A 19,831-nucleotide genomic window follows, 5' to 3' on the forward strand; every position below is an offset into this window, starting at 1 on the left:
AAAATAAATAGAAAATAAAAGCAATAGAAATTATGTGATTAACTTTAATGGCCGTGAAAAATATGTGAAATGTAAAAAGAATCATTTCAAATGTTACAACATTACAGATATTGAATTAAAACTTCATATTAGCACCATTTTGTAAGAGGAGATTTCAAATTGTTGTACACCCCAGATTTCCCTCAATAAAACAATTTATCATTGACAATAAAATAATTTACTTGATGTAAATAATTGGAAAATAAACAAGTTGAAGCTAATTGACCAAAACTGCAAGTGCATACAAAGCATAATACATTTTCTCCATTATTCAACAAGCTATGTGCCTCTACTGTCTTAGTAACCATCTAATGCAGTGGTGCCCAAAGTCGGTCCTCGAGGGTCGGCATCTTGCATGTTTTCGTTCTTGCTGGTGGTATGACAACCTTTTCAGCATGTCAATGTTCTTCTTAAGCCTTCTAGTTATCCATCATTTGATCCAGGTGTGTTAAACCAGGGAGATAACTAAAATATGCAGGATGCCGGCCCTTGAGGACCAATTTTGGGCACCACTGATCTATTATCAGTAAAAAACTGATGACTCTACACTTTTGAAAACCTTATAGCAAAAAGCCCATAAGGTCTAAAAAGGCTGTAGTAAGGTTGAGAATATTGTAGATACACAAAGAAATGCAAATACAATTTTAATTCAAAGTTACAATGAACTATGGCACAAATGAAATTTTATGAAATTGAAGAAAAATATTACCTCAGTGAATGACACTTGTGAATGTTCAAACTGTTTTATGTGATATGCAATGTAGTCTCCCAGAGACCTGTGCTTGTCCTCTTTGACATATTCCTTCATCAAATGGTCTCTTTCGTCATCAGGGAGTTGAGATTTGTCCAAACGAACAACTGAGTCTGGGGTTGCGCAGTTGAGCATAACACTTGTGACTTTATTCAGATTGACTTGATCATCTGGTTCAAGATCTTTATCCTCAGTTACTTGAAGGATAACAGAGGAACATGTGTCTGAGTGGTAGCCGATGAAAACATCTCCTGGAATATATGTCTGAATTGTGGAGTAGTCAAGTTCTATTGTGACAAATTTGTTAACCCAGGTCTGTATTTGTTTTGCAATGTCCCGCTGTTCCATTTTGAGGACAGTGTTGATGTCCAGACAGTGTTTCTCCAGTCGGTTAATGAGTGGGATTGGAAACTGCTCATAAACAACTTCCTTTTCTTCAATGACAATGAGCCTGAACTTTGGATGAACTCTACATTTCACACGATGGGTCCCTAATCCAAGATCAACATACTTCTGACCCCCTAGAGTCACATAGTATTGGTTGAGAGCATCATACAGACTTTCATACAGATTCTGTAGGTTCAGAAGCACAACTGTCTGTCCGGTCTCCATGCAAACTTTGACACGATTGATGTTTCTACAAATCTGCATGTACTCCTGGTCCTTTGGGAAGCTGGACCCAAAGATGATCTCTGGATGGACTTGACGAGACAAAAATATCTGTTGAAGTATCTGGAGTGCTGCATAGTTTTTAGTAAGGATTAAAAGGTACCGATTTTCCTCCATTTGGCAAGCTGGAAAAATACTTTCTTTGATCATGTCAATGGTACTGATGCTTGTATTGGAAAAGTCACACCTGAGTTCTCTGAAGAAAATGTCAATCACCTTAACATCATCTTTTCCACTGAAGTTTCTCAGGACTGCTCCAGCGATTTGATCGACAGTGGGGCACTCATTTGAGGTCTTTGTGATGGAAAATATCATCTTTATAAGACTATAAAAGTCCCGTAGACCAAAAAAGCCTTTGCCCTCTTTGCATACTGTTATATATGCTTTTGCAAAGGGCTGAAAGAGATTCTTTATCTTCTCAAGGATGTTTCTTTCAGATGCACAGATTCCTTCAGCACTTTTGATGAGTTCTGTCTCGCTTAAATCACCACGGGACACAAAAATCCCACGATTCATTTTGGCAGGATCCAATGCCCAGTTGGAAATCCCAATAAAACCAACCCTTTGATGAGGCTGTGGCTTTTCATCAACACATCCTTCTTCGAGTAATGGGTGTAGTGTTTTCAAAGGCATTTTCGGGGAATCCTCAGCTAACCCTATTTCATCAAGAACGACCACAGAGATGTATTCGTCCAGATTTTTGCTCTCTTGAAATCGGGCACATTGTTTGAACGTGTGGATAATTCCTTCAGGTGTTGAATGGGGACTGCACTGGAAAGACACCAGATGTATCTGCTTAAGTCTCTTAAACAGGTCTGAGTGTGATGTGGGACCTTGCATAGCATCTGCTACCAGGGTTTTAGAGAGTGATTTGGAGCTCCCTGGTTTCCCAACAATAAACAAGGGGATTCTTAGCTCAACACAAAGGACCATCATAAAGAAGTTCTCTTTCAAAGCTTCATTTCTGGCTATTGTCTTTCCCAAAGGTACACCGCTTAGTAGAAGGTCCTGCATGAGTTGGATTTCCTGCTGTATTCTCTGTTGTTTGTACTCAGGTGTAAGAAGTCGACTGATAGTTTTCTGATACTGGTCTTTGTTCTCTAAGCAGGACTGATAGCAAACTCCGGTTGCCATCAAGAGTGACCAGATCACTCTGTCACTAGCAGGGGAAAAGTTTGGTTTGTTTCTCCTTTTAGTTTGTTGCTGTATTAAACCTTTGAGTTTTTCAGCAAACATGGAGTGATTCTTGTGGAACCACACAAATACCTGCATGCAACGTTCAACGTCTCTCAGACTGACGAAACTACATTCATCCTTCTTTTCCCTCATGAACTGTTGTGATGAAGATAACACCTTAGATATCATTGGAATGTGCCGTTCCTCAATCACATTGGCCTTTGCTTGCCTTTGCACGATTTGTTTGATATACATTTGTTCTGCTGAGTCACTGAGTTGCCCAAAATCCCACACAAGAGGCATCAAGCTAGGTGGTAACACATGAACACGATACACAAGCTGGCGAAGAGGAATGGAGCCCAACTTTTCTTGTGTTTCCTGAGCATGGACTCTGTAGCCCAATCCTGATGTCTCAAGCCTCTCAATCATTTCAGGTGTGTGTTTTCTGTATGGGTTGCATGCAGCAATAATCTGCAGTCCTGTCTGAGAGCAAAGGCCTTTTCCCTGAACTGAATGATCACAAATGATTTCCTTGATGCTGCTTATGGCTTCTGTGGTGTTTGCCTCATCAAAGAAAAGAACTGAGTCAAATTCATGATTCTCTTTGTTGGTCTTTGCAAGAGTTTCTGCTTCAATCACTTTATCGTGAATTATTCTAGACGTTGTTCCTCCATGAACCTTGACCAGTTTCATGTTCTCTGCTGCTGCGCCACATCTTCGCAGTTCACACATGAACTTTATGAGTCTTGTCTTACCACATCCTGTCTCACCCATTATTATGACTGGAATGCCACACCTAAATCGCATGTGTATTGCCATCATTTTGAGGATATTGTCTGTGGTCAGCTCGTAAGTTTCATCAGGATCAGTTGGCCATTTGATCCCAAGTACACTGCACAGATGCTCAATCTTGTCTGCTCTAGGCAGCTGATCAAAATCCACATTAAAAGGGACTCTTTGATGCATTAGCCCCCTGTACAGCTCTTGAGTCATGATGTTTTCCTTTATTACTTTTCCTGTTGATGGATTTATAGCATCAACTCCTCTCCGGCCATTAAGTCTCAGATGAAATCCAATGAACGTCATGGAAGTGTGGTCATCATTAAAAAATATGTATGGATGAGGTTCAGCTTCCCACCTTTTTCGAATAAGAAATGGAGCCAAATCGTTTTCATTTACTCCAGTCAGGTCAGTTTGTCTTTTTCCAAGGCTCTCATCTGTGATACATAATGACGGTGTTGCAAAGTCTTTGGACATCAAGATCATAAACTCAACCACAAAGTTTTTGAACCCTTGAAGAGTGTCTCCAACAAACTCAACATTGCAGAAGACTGAATTTTCACAAGCTTGCAACTGAAGATTAAGAAACCACACAAAGTTACAAAGTTCTGCCCATGACGGATCCAAAACACCACAATAGAACAAGAATATCTGAAGACAATGTGAATGAGAGCCTTCAATCCCCTTGTAAGTAAAGTCATCAAGATTCTCATTATTGTGAAAGCGTGTGAGATACTGGTATGGTCTCTGAAAAGCTTCACTCCCAAAACAGTCAACATCCATAAGAGGGTCATCGTTGTCAGTGGAAAAATTTTCCTCCTTTTGCTTTTCCAATGCCATGACTTCTTTAGGAGGGCGACAAAACACTTTTGGGAAAACGTCAGGGATTGCAAAGTTTTCCTTTTGGCCCTGAAGGTACAGAAACAGAAGGACTTAAGTGAACATCAATTCAAATGCTTTCATTCAGTGAATTACAGAAGTTACAATAGCTATGCTTGACTCTCCTTAAAGCTAACACTTCAAAATACAGTAGTTACTTGTACAACAAACAGTTGAAACCAAATATGTTCATATACTGTTTAAAAACATGTTTTTTTCCTTACTTTCTGACATGAAAGCAAATTAAACTTTCTATTTTGGGTAAGTGTAGTAGACAGGATATATTTAAAAGCAGTGCTGTGGTGGCGTAGGGGCATAGCACGACCCACATATTGAGGCCTTAGTCCTCGTGGTGGTGGTTGCAGGTTTGATTCCTGGCCTGGCGACATTTGCAGAGTGTCTTCCCCCTCTCTCATTACCCCCTTTTCTGTCAAACTACTTTCAAATAAAGGCCACTAGGGCCAACAAAACCTTTAAAAAAAAAGATGTGGCCGACAACTGGCTTCAAGTTTATTTATTTAGACATCTAGCTGGTAAATTTTTTGACCCAGGTTTTAATTTTTTCTAGGGACTACTGTCTGAGCATATTACGTCTAACACAACACTTCGCACAGAGCTATGTTGGAATAGTTCAACCAGGACCTGGTGTCGAGTTCGGCAACACCAGTGATGGTTTGTTCTCTGTGAGCAAAATTTGTTGCACATCTACAGCAATGAGAATTGATATGCAACTTTTGATGAAGTATGTCAAAGCCTTTAAGGGTAACAAAGGCAATGAAGAAAATATGTGTGTGAGCAGAAGTAAAAAGGTGTGCATGCCAGGTGGCTTACCCGACTCAATTACACAGGGTCTTAAGATGTAATTGGGCCAAAATTCTAGCAAACCTTTGTAAGAAGCTTGAGAAAGGATCCCAAAACATATAATCTTAGTCATACTGGTACACCAAAAAAACTTTAATCTGGTTGTTTTTCTAGTAATAATCCAATACTTTAACAATATTAACTGACTTAACAGAAAAATTAACACATGTGGGGGTAAAGGTTTTTGATTCTTTATACTATGAATGAAAATATCTGATTTAACTGTATTAATTTTTCTTTTCCTGTGGCCAAAATAATTGGAAGGATGCTGAACAAAATAGAAATAACAATGAAAAGTAACCAATCTAATATCATCACGATTTTAAGACATACAAGACAACTTACCAATCTTGTGCCACATCTGGCCTGATCATTTGTGGTTTCTGTTAACTCCATGATATACAGGTGTTTATGGGTACAGTGCCACATTTGTCCATCTGAATCCATCAAGTATCGCAAAAAGAACAACTTGAAAAGGAATTCATCCAGGCCTTTCTGTACCTGAGATTAACATTTTGTAAAGAAAGCAACACTTTGAGTCAAAAACCAAGTCAAAATTAAAATAAATCAGATTAATGCTGATCACAGCATCTGGTACAACTGAAGATTGTACCTGTGTGTACAATCTGTGTGTGTAGCTCACAGCCTTGTGAGCTACACACACAGTGTGTAGCTCACAGCCTTGTGAGCTACAATAGATCACAAGGCTGTAATTATGGTCATTAAAGAGAGTGCTCAGTCTCTGAAAACATTTCTCCATCGCACAGCTGACATCATATGCAAGTTGATCTGCCCAAATGGCTCTTGAGGAACAAAGTTAAATATTTGTCACTTATTTCAGAAAGAGAAACTCACATATTCATTATATATAATATTGTACGTATTTCAAATATTTCAAGACTGTTGACTTGACAAATGTCCAGAAGACAGTTGATGATATGCCCATAGAGTGTTGTATCCAAGCACAATCATAAAGAACACTTCATGAATATGCACTTACTACACACAGACAAATTCTAGAAATGGGCTGCAATTGTTGCTTTGTTCAAGTCTGGACCATTGCTCAGTGGTCCAAAATCCTTAGAAGTAAAGTTTGCATATAATTTAGAATTCAAGGTCCCAGAGTGTTGAGGAAGACTGGGTAGGCACACAATCAATGTTGCTTGAAGTTCAGTGTGAAGTTTCCACACTCAGTGATGGTTTGGTTTGGGGTGTCATGTCATCTGCTGTTTCTGGTCCAAAAGATTTTCTGAAGTCCATAGTCAATGCAATCATCTACCAAGATTTTTGAAGCACTTTGTTCTTCGGACATCTTAATTGATGTGCTGGTTTCATTTCCCAGTAGGACTGGGCATCTGTTCACTCTACCATTGGTGCCAAATACTGGTCCACTAACCATGGTGTTCCTGTTCTTTACTGGCTAACAAACTGGCTTGGCCCAAACTCCATAGAAAATCTATGAGGTATAGTTAAGAGGAAGCCAAGAGACATCAGACCCAACAATGCAATGACTTGAAGGCCATCATCTGCATTGACCGCCTTCAAGTCATCTGCATTGACATCTGCCAACCTCTACCAAGTTATGATGAGATTCTCTCATGTGCCTTCAAGTCAATGCAGATGATTTGCAGGCATTTGACCCAGATTGCTGAGTGAAATGGAAACCCAGCAATCCATAGAAAGCCATAGACATCAAATCAAAAGAAAATAGGACTCAGAGATTTCACCATAAGTATAATGAATCTGAGTTTCACTTTCTAAAATAAGTAACAAAAAATGTGCAATTTTTCACAATAATCCTAATTTTTTTGATGTACACGTATGTATAACACTCCTTACCGATGATGTGACATCAAGGTGAAAAACCTTAAAATCCCTTTGCGTTGGAGTGTCGTACAAAGACTGGAGAATTTGGTGGTCATCAATGGTATGTTCAGTGAGGCGAATGCACTTTTTAAAAGCAGTACCTTCTCCAACATATCTTTCCAGTTTTTCATACAGCCTTTGGACATATAGAGACTTCCCTAAAAAAAAAAAAAAAAAAACTATTATATGGATGACTAAAATTATGACATCAACAGTAACAAGGAACAAAGATCACCTTATCCACAATTATGAATTGGTTGCTTCTACATGTAAAACTTACCAACTCCAGCACGATGCGATGAGACAATGCCAACAGTATGGCCCCCTTTAAACATAGCATCCTTCAGATCTGACAGGGGTGAAAAATGCCTGGACAAATATTGCTGGATCTTCCCCAGTGGCTCTTGAGGTACAAAGTCTCTTTTGAACTGACTAAACGCAGTTGGAACATAAGTGTGTTCTCTCTCAGAGCTACAATAGATCACAAGTCTGTAATCGTTGTGGTTAAAGTGAGTGCTCAGTCTCTGAAAACATTTCTCCATGTCACAGCTGACATCATATGCAAGCTGATCTGCCCAAATCATTGTGTAAACTTTCTGGCCAACATCCCCTGGTGTGAGACATCTCCTCAGGAAAAGCTCCACTTGCTCATAGGATGTTGATGGGGTACACAAGAGAACCTCATCATAACTTGGTAGAGGTTCATATTCACTGTTCATGTACAAGCAGATACTTGAAGTCAGAACCTGGTCATGTGGGCAGATTAGGAGATTTGGTTGCTTTGCAATGAGACCTTTAGGGAGAACTCTTCTTAGGGAAGAATCCTCATTTTCACAGAGTACTGGTTCTTCTGATTCATCCTTTTCTGGATCAGCCATCATTTTAAGTAAATGTCCTAAACTCCGTATGTCCAAAATGTCATGGAAAAACATTCTGTCATTCCCAATATAGTCTCTCCACAGGTCTTCTAGTTCTCTTAAACCAAAAGTCTGGTCTCCATTTTCTACTGCATCCTCATGTGTTAAACGGCTAAAACAGACTGAAAATGTGTCATCATTCTTGTTAAGGACTTCACCATGCTCAAATCGGTTGGAGAGCCTCTGCCATGGTTCCCAGACATCTGAAGCTGAGCAGTTAGGTTTGATGAAAGAGAGCATCATCAGCACTTGCTCATCTATTTCTGTATTTACATTTGCAGGACTCAGGACGCTGCATAGATGGAATATTTGTTCTGCTGTGAAGAAGTTTAAATAATAGTGATAAGATCGGATTTTGTCCATGAATTTTTGCCAGTCACAAATAAACAACTCCATCTTCTTGGACAGTTCTACAAGTTGTTCAACCAGACTTCCATTTATCTTAATAGTAATGGTCTTGCAAAAGTTGATTTCCATGGTGATACATTGATCACTTTGACCTTTGCAATAGATCTTTGCTTCCCAGCATCTGAAAAGTGGATTCCCTGCTGTATGAAGATCTATAAATGCTTTGGCAAGTCTCTGGACATTTTCAAACACCTAAATATAAAGAACATGTATTATTAAAACACATGTTAAGACATTAGATAATATAAAAATGTATATAAATTCCTGATGAGAAAATGATAAAAATATAAAATTCATGGAATGAACCTCAGTGAAACGTTCCACTTCAGTCTGATTTTGTTGCTTTTTTCCAGACATGAGCATGAGCTTATTTTGTAGCTCTTTTAGATCCTCGTAGTTATGTGTCAAGCTATGACCTTGTCCATCTTGAATCTGGAGTTTCAGGGAAGACTCCAAATTCAACTGTAGAAGAAAAATTTAAACAATGAAATGAAGCAAATTTGGTTTATTTCCCAAAGCCACAGATAAGATGAAAATATTTTTGTAGATTAAAAAGATATTGCTGTCACCTCAGATTGACATGTCTATCACTACTGTATTATCTACCAACTAGGGATGCAAACAATTAATTGACTTACTTACTTGATATCCGAAAGCAGCAGATGCTGCTCCCTACAGTGCTGTCTGATATCATATATCTGAAAATTATCTAATCAACATCCTCTGGACACAATAATAATTTTTCAATAATCTTTTAATATATATGAAATTATAAATTACATCACTTGTTACTACTTACTGATTTACAGCGATCGTTCTGTCTAGAATGTTTAATATGGTTGAAGTACTAAAGTTTCTTTAGTATTTAAACAAATCCTAGATATTTTTATACCACTTATAAATACACTTATTTGAATGTTATTTGTTATTTGCACACAACACTAACAGCAAAGAATGATAATGCTTTACCCGTTTCTGATTTTGGGCCCTGATAGTATACATTCCTCTCTCATTAATGGATGTAGCCAAGGACAAAGAAGAAAATTCGACAGATCCATGGGTTTCTCTGACGGTTTTCAACCAATCCAGATGACGAGCTGTATCTCTCTGAAACAGGAAAACCATTTAGGGAGTTAACCAAATCTCATGACGTTTACAGATATGTATATGTATTAAATTACAAATATATTCAAATAAATAAAACATCTTACATCTTATTTTTTTTATCTCTTTGGAATCATTTCCAGTCAGAAAATGACTTATTGGTAGAATAAAATAACTTGAAATGTAAATATATCAGGTGTCCAAATAATTTTGGACTTTACTGCAAGAACGACCTCTGAAGATTTTTTCAAACCATTTTGTTTATATCTTGTTGGGATGCACTCACGGTCTGACGACAGTTAATTCTCAATACACCATCAAAGTTAGATCTGGCTTCCAACAATTTTTCCGCAAAGCCTTACAAATTGATGTGGATACATTAGAATGTTTTAACTAATTAAGAAAACAAGAGTGAAAATATTTTGAGTTCGATCCCGTTCTCTGTTGATTAATACTGTCCAAATCAGTTTGCACGGGTGCCATTAACTAGTTTTTACAACCCATTGTTTGTTTTGAAAACTGTTTTTTTCTCATGGCCAATTCCAAACAATAAATGATGGCTCATTTAGTCACACTTTATAAATTTAATTAAGAATGTGTCAAGAAATGGTATAGCCTTAATCAATTCACAATCATTTAACAATTTACAACTGTTGTTCTGTTACAATAGTTTCAAAAAATAAGAAATGTTTAAGATTACCAGTTTTTTTGGTAAGTTTTTGTCATTCTCAAGAGCTTTCCATAGGGTTGGCAGAGAATCCATGAGATTTTGAAAACTGGAGTCCTGTTTCAACCCATACAGCAGTGATGAATAACCAAGAACAGCATCATGAAAACAGGCAACTCGATCCACATCTAGATCATTCTCTCCAGCAGAAATGGATGCCAGGTCAACAAACACTTTCAGCTCATTGATATCTGCAAAAAGAAGTTTATTTTAGCAACTAGTAGATGTAACATTTTTTGCAACAAAATCTTAAATCTAATGTACCTTCGAGTTCCTTTTTGACCCACTTAATAAAATTTTCATTTTGACTGAGCACATAAAGACACTCCTTGCGTTGATCTGTTATGTCTTTCAGAATATCTTTTGCACGGACAAAGCTTGAATCAATGTAGTTCAAGTTCTTTGTCTTGGAGTTGTCGTCATTCTGAAAAATATAAATTCACAAGGTGAAATCATGCATTGGGATTTAAAAGTAATGGGAACAGTTTTCAGATCATTTTAAAATTTCTAAATATTTTTGAAAAACCTTAATTGTTTGCACGACACAAATTTGCTTAAACAACTATTCATAAATCTGTTTTAGCCTTCTGCTTAATTGAAAGTCTTAATTTTAGTCATGTAGCACACCAACATGGTACATCAATGACCAAAAGAAAAGTCACTCTGGTTTAGGTCATTGATGGTTTTTCAAAGTTTTGAGTATTGTTGCACAAAATACAACATATTTACATGTGAGAATGAGGTAACCAAAACCCTGTGCATTGCATGCTACTTTAAATTAGATTATTATTAACATAACTGCATTTTCTTTTTATTTTATTTCCTCTTATTTTTATCTCCAGTAAAGAACTTTGTTTTTTTTCCACTGTATATAAAAAAATGTGAGGTTAACACTTTTAAATATACTCCACAGTTCAAGTAAAAATTTATATGGGACTGATATTTTGTTAAAAAGCTTCCACAAACAAAACTTCCACAGTGACAGACATGCAGAAACCTACCATTTGCAGTAATTTCTCCAGAATGTTGAAATTTCCTTCTGGACATAACACATTCTTGATGTTCTTGATTATTTCAGTAGAGTCCATTACCAAATGGTGTTCATGGTACTGCCTTATCTGTGCAACTCTTTTACTGATCCATTTTCTGTTATCAGTTCGGTCAATCTTGCACATTATGTCAAAATCTTTGCACAGGTCTTCATACTTTCCTATGTAAACCTCAAAGATGTTGTCAACTTCTTCCAGTAGCAGTTCCCCACTCTTAATGTTATCATAAAGGTTTTTATACTGGCTGTAGCAACTCTGGAAAATTTTGCTGTGAACAAGATCAAGAGTATAGACTGTTTCCTCTTCTTCTTTTTCTTCCTCTTCTTCATCAGAGTGTTCTCTTGACAGTTCTCTCACTTGGTTGGTCCAGCACATTTTGAAGATCAGGCTGTCTTTAATGTCATGTAGTTCTGAAGCCATTTCATAGATGGTATCAGAGAGGTTAAAGTAAGTGACCTTCCTTGTGGTCTGCAAACTGAAATTATCAAGTGAGCAAACTGCCATGAATTCATTCAAATGCTTTGAATCAAAGTTCTGTTGAAGATTTTTGTCCAACCCCTGGAAGTCAACTGGAATTAAAAACAGAAAGATTAGAACAGAAAGATCAAATTAGAAATTAAATAGAAAGGCATGTTAAATGAGGATTCTAAATCCTAGTTTAGGTGAATACTTTTTATGTAAATGACTAGTTATATGCTATACAAGGATTCTTTTACAAGTTTTGACATTTCAATAAATCTCTAAATAAAACTCCTTTTTGTTTCACAACTACTCTGAGAATTATTCTGTTTTTTCCTTTCCTTGCAGTACACGATTCATGTTCTCTAGAACATGAATCAACCTTGGTCCTCAATTTAGTCGTCTTTTTCCTTTTATAAGTTATTTAAGGTTCTCTTACTGAAGAGTCATGATTTTTTAAAATCCTTTTTGTCTTACAAACATTCACACATCAAACATTGATGTAAACTGTGATTCCCAACACACTGCAAACACACATCGTCAGTAATGTAAAACTGTTGATGCCTGCAATGAAAATGAGAAACATAAAAAACGTATTTTTCTTACTAGCTGGGATCTTAAGATAAAAGAATAAGAGTCAAGTTTGTCTAGTTTGATTTGTTAGGAGCATTTAGGAGAGCTTCAGAGCAGTAGATACGTAGGTTGTCCCAATACTTATGTGTTGTTCCAAATGTACCAACAGAAAGCAAGTTTATGCATATTATCAATATTACTTTAGGGAGGGGAAAGAAGGTTCAACAGCCCCTAAATAATTCAGAGCTTGACAAAGTCTAGAATAAATCAAGAAATAAGGCTGCATGTTGGTTGTATTTGTCTAAGGTAGTGGGGGTTTCTTAGACTGCAAAAACACATTGACCTTGACAACCTTAACATTTTTAGGCGGTGTTGAAAGGCAATTTGTGTTGTATTTAGTTTCACTTACTCAGAACAAAAACACCATGCAAATTATCTGCAGTCATTTGTGAATGTTACCCACCTTTGACATATTTAGAGACCTCCTGACAGAATTCTAAGAGATCTCTGATCATCTCTTTTTCACTGGATACTGCATCTGCTTCCTCTTTCCTTAGTCTCAAAAATCTTCTCATGTTGACTTCATCTTTACAACGACCGTCATCACAGAAGTAATCTAGAAAACAAATAAAATGTAAATAAGTAATAACGACAACAAAAATAGCACCCATTTGTAGAATCCTATTGAACAGTAACAGATGTCCCAAACAATCGGTTGGTCATCAAAATATTTAAAGACTCAAATAAATTTTTTTAAAGAGTACATGTAGCATGTGGATTTGTACTATTAAAGGCATATCTATATACATCAAACTTTTAAAAACACATATCTTAAATAAGATATTGTAATAATTTCTTTTGCTGGGGGTTAATTTGTACATATGCTTCTTTAAAAACTTTGAGAATTTTATTAATTGATCAAATGGAAAAAAATCTCTGTAACCTCATCTTGTATTGGAGAAAATGTAAGGCTTTTTATTGTCAATATTAATATTTGATGTATTTTAAACTTAAATTTTTAAGTACTGCCACTCTCAATGGCTGTCAAGTCCCCTAACATGGATCAATCAAAACTAATACTCTTGTCATGTAGACTAACTTTGATAGAATACTGAAGATGAAAGGGATAAGCCCAGGGCACCTAAATGTTTTAAAGGGGTCGGGGGACAATTAATGGTACATTTAATGACAAGGCAATATTTTGTGTTAATAAATGTAAAATTTTTATGTAATGCATTTTTTCTGGATTTTTCTGCCATGGTACTAAATCTACCATAAAAACCAAAGGAAGTCCATTGCTTTGCAATAGATCAGCCTACCTGGATTTGTCAGGAGACCGCCTAATTATCTCCCACATGGTGTTATGTAAATAAATATTGTACACTTAAACATACTGGAACTAAACACAAAGCAAACACTTTTGAGTATTAGATTCCAGAGAAGAACCCATTTAAGACAACAGAATAGTTGGAAGGACAAAGTGAAGAGAAACAGAGAACATACTCACCTATTTTCAGCAAACCAAGAAAGTTTTGTTCTCTCTGAAAAATTTGGTTCAATGTTTTCATTTTGATCTGCCCACTGAAGAACTTTTCAGAGACAGATTTAAACACTGAAGCTCCCAACGTCATCTTAAATTGTGCTTCTTCTGACAGTTTGTTAATCAGACCTTCTCCAGCACCTTAAACACATTACACAACAACTGCTGTTAAGGTTAAACAAAAAGTAAAGAGAAGCAAAAAAAGCATAGCAGTTTATTCTTAAAAGGAAATAATTATTTTCTACTGAACAGTTGTGATTCTATTGCCTCACATAACATTAACACAATATCACCCAAACCTATTTATGCTCATATTTTACGTCTAGTTTCCAATTTCTCCATAACATGTGAAAATAAACGACTTGTGAAACCAGTATTACCAGCAAAAGCTGATGTCAGAACTGGAAACTGTTATTTATGCATTTATTTCTTTGAAATTGGATTTTCATAAAATATTTTTCACTTGTCTGGACAGAACAAACAACAAACACATGCAGGGTCAGTGCGACCTTGCCAGACTGTGCATTGAGTAAAAACCTCGTGAGGTTGAAATGACCCCATCTCTTAAGGTTCTGGGAGGGTTAATCAACAGCTAGGTTGTTTGTGACCAAGCGTTTTATTTCTGTAGAAATCATGGCAGGCAGAGGAGGTAGATATTGTTCACAGATTAACTCTCGTGTGGTAGGACATAGTGAAATATAGTGCTAAAACGTAATGTAATTAATGTAATGTAATACGTAGTGTAAAAAATAAAACACACTACAACATTAAGGAAACATTCGATGGTAGAGCGCCATGTCTGTGAAATATTATATCTCAGTAGCACATAGTGGCGGTCCAACGGCAAGAGCAGTCAGCAGAACGTGTGCCTTTTTTCATTATCTGCTGTGAGCCTCAAAAACTCAGCACACTCCATCAAGTGCTTGTTTAATAAATGTCATTAAATTTGTTGTGTTGATGCCTTTTGACATACTTCATCCCCAAAAAATTTTTCTGTCAAAAGACGCTAACTTCACATTACTCACAGACAGTGCAAAGTTAAAGATAAAACTCCTTATTTATTGCTATGCGCTTGCATAGTATGAAGGAAAGGGGTGATCCACTGCACATGGAGCCTCTGCAGATTGCGAAGTATGAGCTACAGGTGATCTGGTTTTGCGATTGTCAACAAATGGAACACCACTAACCAGTCTTCCACCCGGGAGACCCGGGTTCGAGGCCAGGCTGGGGGCTGGGGCAAAAAGTTACAACGATGACATTGAGCTGTCAGTGTGGGTCCTTAGGCAAGACCCTTGGAGCTATATAGCCTACCTCATACCATGAGAGAAAACAAATAAGCACGACATGCCGGCTCAGACTTCGTCCGGCCAAACAAGGTCTGCGTCAGGTGCTGGGGAACCAGAGCACCCTGATGAAAATTGGGCTACTGGAACAAGACGGAAATGGGCGAGAGGTGAAAACATGGATCTGTTGGAATGCTACTACTCAAGTAATCCTAGTCAGAGGGGCTACATGCAAAGACTGTGGGAGGAATGGTTAGCTCGACATCCCCAGTCAACACTAACTGCCAAGTAGTTCAGTGTTCCAACATCCGCAAACAGCAACTGCTGTCACAACTTGAGATTGACGAGGTACAACACAAGTGCTACGGCAAGGGGAAGGAGCCAGGATGCCAGGTCAGAAGGGAGTCAACTACAACTCCCCGCCCTTAGACTGGGTATGTAGCCCCAGTAATGAACGAACCATCTGAGCTGAACGAGGCAGCAACTGACCTGAGAGAGAGAACACCAGACGACCCCGACGCCAATTACAACGGCTGAGTGAAGTACCATCAGAAAGTCTCATTGAAGATGTGAATGCAGCATTGAGAACGATCCCTACCAACACCATAACAGAAACCAATGAGCTGATATACAACTCAGCATCAGTGATCCTTGAGATGCTTGGTTATAAGAGCAACCATGAGACCCAATACCCACCATGGAAAAGACGGTTAGAGGCTAAGATCAAGATAACAAGGAGGGAAGTGAGTCAACTGTCAGAGCTCCAAAGGGGTGCAATGAAAAGATCAGTACCCAAGAAGTACAGCCAGATGCCCATACCTGAAGCACTCGAAACTGCCAAACAAAGGCTCCAAGCCATGGCCAGCCGCCTAAAGAGATACTCGAGAGAGAATGAAGCCAGGAGGATTAACCGGCTCTTCTCCACCCAACCAGCTAAAGTGTACTCTCAATGGCAGGGTAATAACAACAGAGCAGACCCACCCAGGCTGGAGACTGAACAATACTGGAAAGGCATATGGGAAAGGGAGGCGTCCCACAACAGCAATGCACAGTGGCTAACCTCTCTACGAGAGGACCACAGCAACCTCCCTGAACAAGCCCCGGTAACCATCACTGTGGCAGATGTCCAAGACAGAGTCTCGGGTATGAAAAACTGGACAGCACCAGGACCTGACATGATCCATGCCTACTGGCTTAAAAAACTCACTGCCCTCCATGAGCGACTGGCAGCTCAACTGAACCAGCTGCTACAAAATGGAACTCACCCTGAATGGTTAACTGAAGGGCGCACAATCTTGATACAGAAGGAACCCTCAAAGGGTTCAGTCCCATCCAACTATCGGCCAATAACCTGTCTCTCTACAACATGGAAGCTCATGTCAGGCATCATAGCAGCTAAGATAAGCAGGCACATGGATAAATACATGAGCAAGGCACAGAAGGGCATAGGCATAAATAGCAGAGGAGCCAAACACCAACTCCTTGTAGACCACACAGTCGCCCGAGACTGCAAAACCCGACACACCAACCTGTGTACCGCTTGGATTGATTACAAGAAAGCCTATGACTCAATGCCACACACTTGGATCATTGAATGCTTAGAGATGTACAACATCAATAGGACTCTAAGAGCCTTCATTGCAAACTCGATGGGGCTGTGGAAAACCACCCTTGAAGCCAACTGCAAACCACTTGCACAAGTGTCCATCAAATGTGGCATATACCAAGGAGATGCTCTGTCCCCACTGCTGTTCTGCATAGGCCTGAACCCTCTCAGCCAAATCATCAACAAGACTGGCTACGGATACCGACTCAAGAATGGGGCCACGATCAGTCACCTCCTCTACATGGATGACATCAAGCTGCACGCCAAGAGCGAGCGAGACATCGACTCACTGATCCACACCACCATTAGAGAAATACCAGGGCCTCAGGGAGGAACTGGAAAAGACCTGGAAGGTGAAGACCACAGTGGTGCCTGTGGTCATCGGGGCCCTCGGGGCAGTCAGCCCCAAACTGGAGCAGTGGCTCAAACAGATCCCAGGAACAACATCAGACATCTCAGTCCAGAAATGTGCAGTTCTAGGCACAGCCAAGATACTGCGCAGAACCCTCAAGCTCCCAGGCCTCTGGTAGAGGACCCGAGCTTAGAGGATGAAACAGACCACCCGCGGAGGGTGAGAAGGGAATTTTTTTTTTTTTTTTATATATATAAAATTCCCTTCTCACCCTCCGCGGGTGGTCTTCCTTTAGTTATTATCTCCTGCTTCAACTGAAAATCCACTTTAGAAAACTGTTTAAGTGTAGAAATGTAGTCTTACATGTTTACGTCGGAATAGAGGAGAAAACAAATATATCGCTGTGCTTTACTTATTTACTGTATGGCTAGCTCCATGGCTAAATCACTGTGCCTTACTCTACAGTTGTGCAGTCACAATGTCTGGGAACATGAGCGCCCCCTGCCATGAGGCAAGAGAACTGCTTCCCTCACCTCGAGTCTGTTCTCTGCCGTTTCTGATTGCTCCTCCGCACACAAAACACGATACACACACAGTTAGTGACAAAAAACACTGTACACTATATACATAAGCGAAATTATGGAAAATCAGTCCATATATTAAATGTTTTTTAGCCATTTTATTGCCGGCGTACAGACAGGACGAACATGCTCCCATAGAACGGCAGCCAGTGCAGTTAGCGAGAGGTTGCGCAATCCCGGGTGACGCTCAGCTCGCTGCTGCCTCACCGGCTTTGCTTCTGAGCATTTGAATGGAAAAATGCGAAAATTCAGCGATGCCTCCCCGGACCGCACGTTACTGATATATATATATATATATATATATATATATATATATATATATATATATATATATATATATATATATGTTCCAATTACCTGCCATTTGGAAGACAGTTTTTGCCATCTGCCAGTCCAAAAGGTACTGAAATGTCAAGTCTTCATCTTCAGCATGATCTCCATTAGAATCTGCTGGCCATGACTTGAGCACCACAACGGACATCAGTTTTCCAAATTTTGATATATTGTGTGTCTCCAAAAGTTGTTTCATAGATACATTAGATTTATCCTGAAGAAAAAAAAAAAACATTAATAAAGTGTAACAATATGGTGACAATGATTTTAGAAACAGCTCTAAAATTTCCAGTGAGAGGGTCAATTGTATTCTTAAAACACTCAATAAAGAAACCAGTCTGGAGAGATGTCAAGAACACACAATGAGTGCTTTATTATTTTTCTATAGACATGCTGCGTAGCACTTCATATCTAACTAACCCCCAAAAGAAAATAGAAAGAATGGATGATACATGGATTTTTGGGCATCAAATTACAAGCAATCAAATAATAGGAAAAAAAAAATAAAAATGAATCTGGTCCACTAGATTTTACAGCTTAAATTTGCCAACCATAAATATTATATAATTTTTTTAAACACAGACAAATATACTTTTGTGAACTCTATTTTGTCACGATCAAGCTACATACATCCTCTGCAATCCTCATCTAAGGTTTGGAATCACCAGTAAATAAGTTCACAGCAAAAGCAGAATCTAAACAAATTTTAGTGTCTTGTGAAAATGTTTACTAAATGCATGATGTCTTACCTGGCAAATATGTGCTACAGCCTCCAAGGCACATTTTTCAATAATGAACAGTAGGGGATTTGTGTTGCTCAGTTCTTCTACCATTTTAGAGTAGAGTCCAATTTGATTAACACGATCCTCCTAGTGCGTAATCACAAATCTTAGTGTAAAGAAAATACATTGAAAATATTAAAATACAGTACCAATAAAGAAGCCCTACCTTTTTTAGTTTTCCTTCAAAGTCTTTTAAGAATGTGTTTCTCCAGAAAGAAGTTTGTTCCTCATGACTGAATGACATTGAAAGTAGGTTTGTCCAGACCTATACATGGTAAATTTTTTTAATAGTAATTTTTTTAATAGTAACAGATAAGCGGCATCTAAACTAAAACACTATCAAAAATACAGTTGAATCGTTTTTTTTTATTTTTCAAAGAGAAACAAATAAAATCCTACAATTAGAGATGCACCAATGCCATTAAAAAAAATCTGCCTATTTTATTTTGATCGGGTCTGATCAGATACAATACATATTTAAATTTTTCTCTTTAATTGCAACAAAAATTATAACTTTATTTTCCAGTTTGCAAATATACAATATATAATGCTTTCTTTCAAGTTAAGTGAAATCAGATCAATTTTAGAAATATCTGCTTTTATGCAAAGCACAAGGAGAATAATAACTGCTGCCGCTATCAATTGGACAGCGGCAGGTTTTTTTTTTTATTTATGGTCCAATTTGCATCTTAAGATTGAATCAAAATCAGGTTTACAGAAATGTAATTTGTATGAATTATAGATATGGGTAAATTAGAATCGACACAAATCAGAGGAGAGGTCAGACCTAAAGAAAACTGGGAATTGGTGTGGGCCAGTTAAAGCCTGATTAGTGCATCACAAAGAATATGGCATTATATAGCTGCCAGTATTTCTTACATTCATTTCGTAGGGAAAAGAAAGCTCCAAGTGAACCCATGGGTTAAACAGTTTGCTGTTAAAAGTGTTTCTTCGCCATGCTGTTATTATTTGCAATGTCTCTCCGAATGATTCTTCCTGGGTTTTCTTTTGTACCTGCGATAATTATTAGAATATTATTAGTTGTGCTAAACATTGCCATTAGAGTGGAAGTTTGACAAACTGTTGAATCACGGAT

General features: G+C 38.0%; 1 protein-coding gene across 1 annotated transcript in view; it reads right to left on the reverse strand.

The window, feature by feature from the left end:
* The window catches only part of LOC103463329 (E3 ubiquitin-protein ligase rnf213-alpha-like), a 42,954-nt gene extending 23,201 nt beyond the window's left edge, over positions 1–19,753 (reverse strand). The window contains exons 1-15 of the mRNA XM_017304566.2: positions 19,615–19,753; positions 18,902–19,000; positions 18,703–18,822; positions 17,978–18,167; positions 13,766–13,939; positions 12,722–12,874; positions 11,179–11,795; positions 10,442–10,601; positions 10,151–10,368; positions 9,316–9,453; positions 8,653–8,808; positions 7,302–8,538; positions 6,995–7,179; positions 5,501–5,656; positions 749–4,324 (exon numbers count right to left, since the gene is read on the reverse strand). Coding sequence (XP_017160055.2) covers positions 749–4,324; positions 5,501–5,656; positions 6,995–7,179; positions 7,302–8,538; positions 8,653–8,808; positions 9,316–9,453; positions 10,151–10,368; positions 10,442–10,601; positions 11,179–11,795; positions 12,722–12,874; positions 13,766–13,939; positions 17,978–18,167; positions 18,703–18,822; positions 18,902–19,000; positions 19,615–19,620 — 7,185 coding nt within the window. The 5' untranslated portion in view covers positions 19,621–19,753. The remainder of the gene's footprint in view (positions 1–748; positions 4,325–5,500; positions 5,657–6,994; positions 7,180–7,301; positions 8,539–8,652; positions 8,809–9,315; positions 9,454–10,150; positions 10,369–10,441; positions 10,602–11,178; positions 11,796–12,721; positions 12,875–13,765; positions 13,940–17,977; positions 18,168–18,702; positions 18,823–18,901; positions 19,001–19,614) is intronic.
* Between the last annotated feature and the right edge of the window lie 78 nt (positions 19,754–19,831).

Source organism: Poecilia reticulata, chromosome 4 (assembly GCF_904066995.2).
Source record: "Poecilia reticulata chromosome 4, P_reticulata-male-v2, whole genome shotgun sequence".
Taxonomy (NCBI): domain Eukaryota; kingdom Metazoa; phylum Chordata; class Actinopteri; order Cyprinodontiformes; family Poeciliidae; genus Poecilia; species Poecilia reticulata.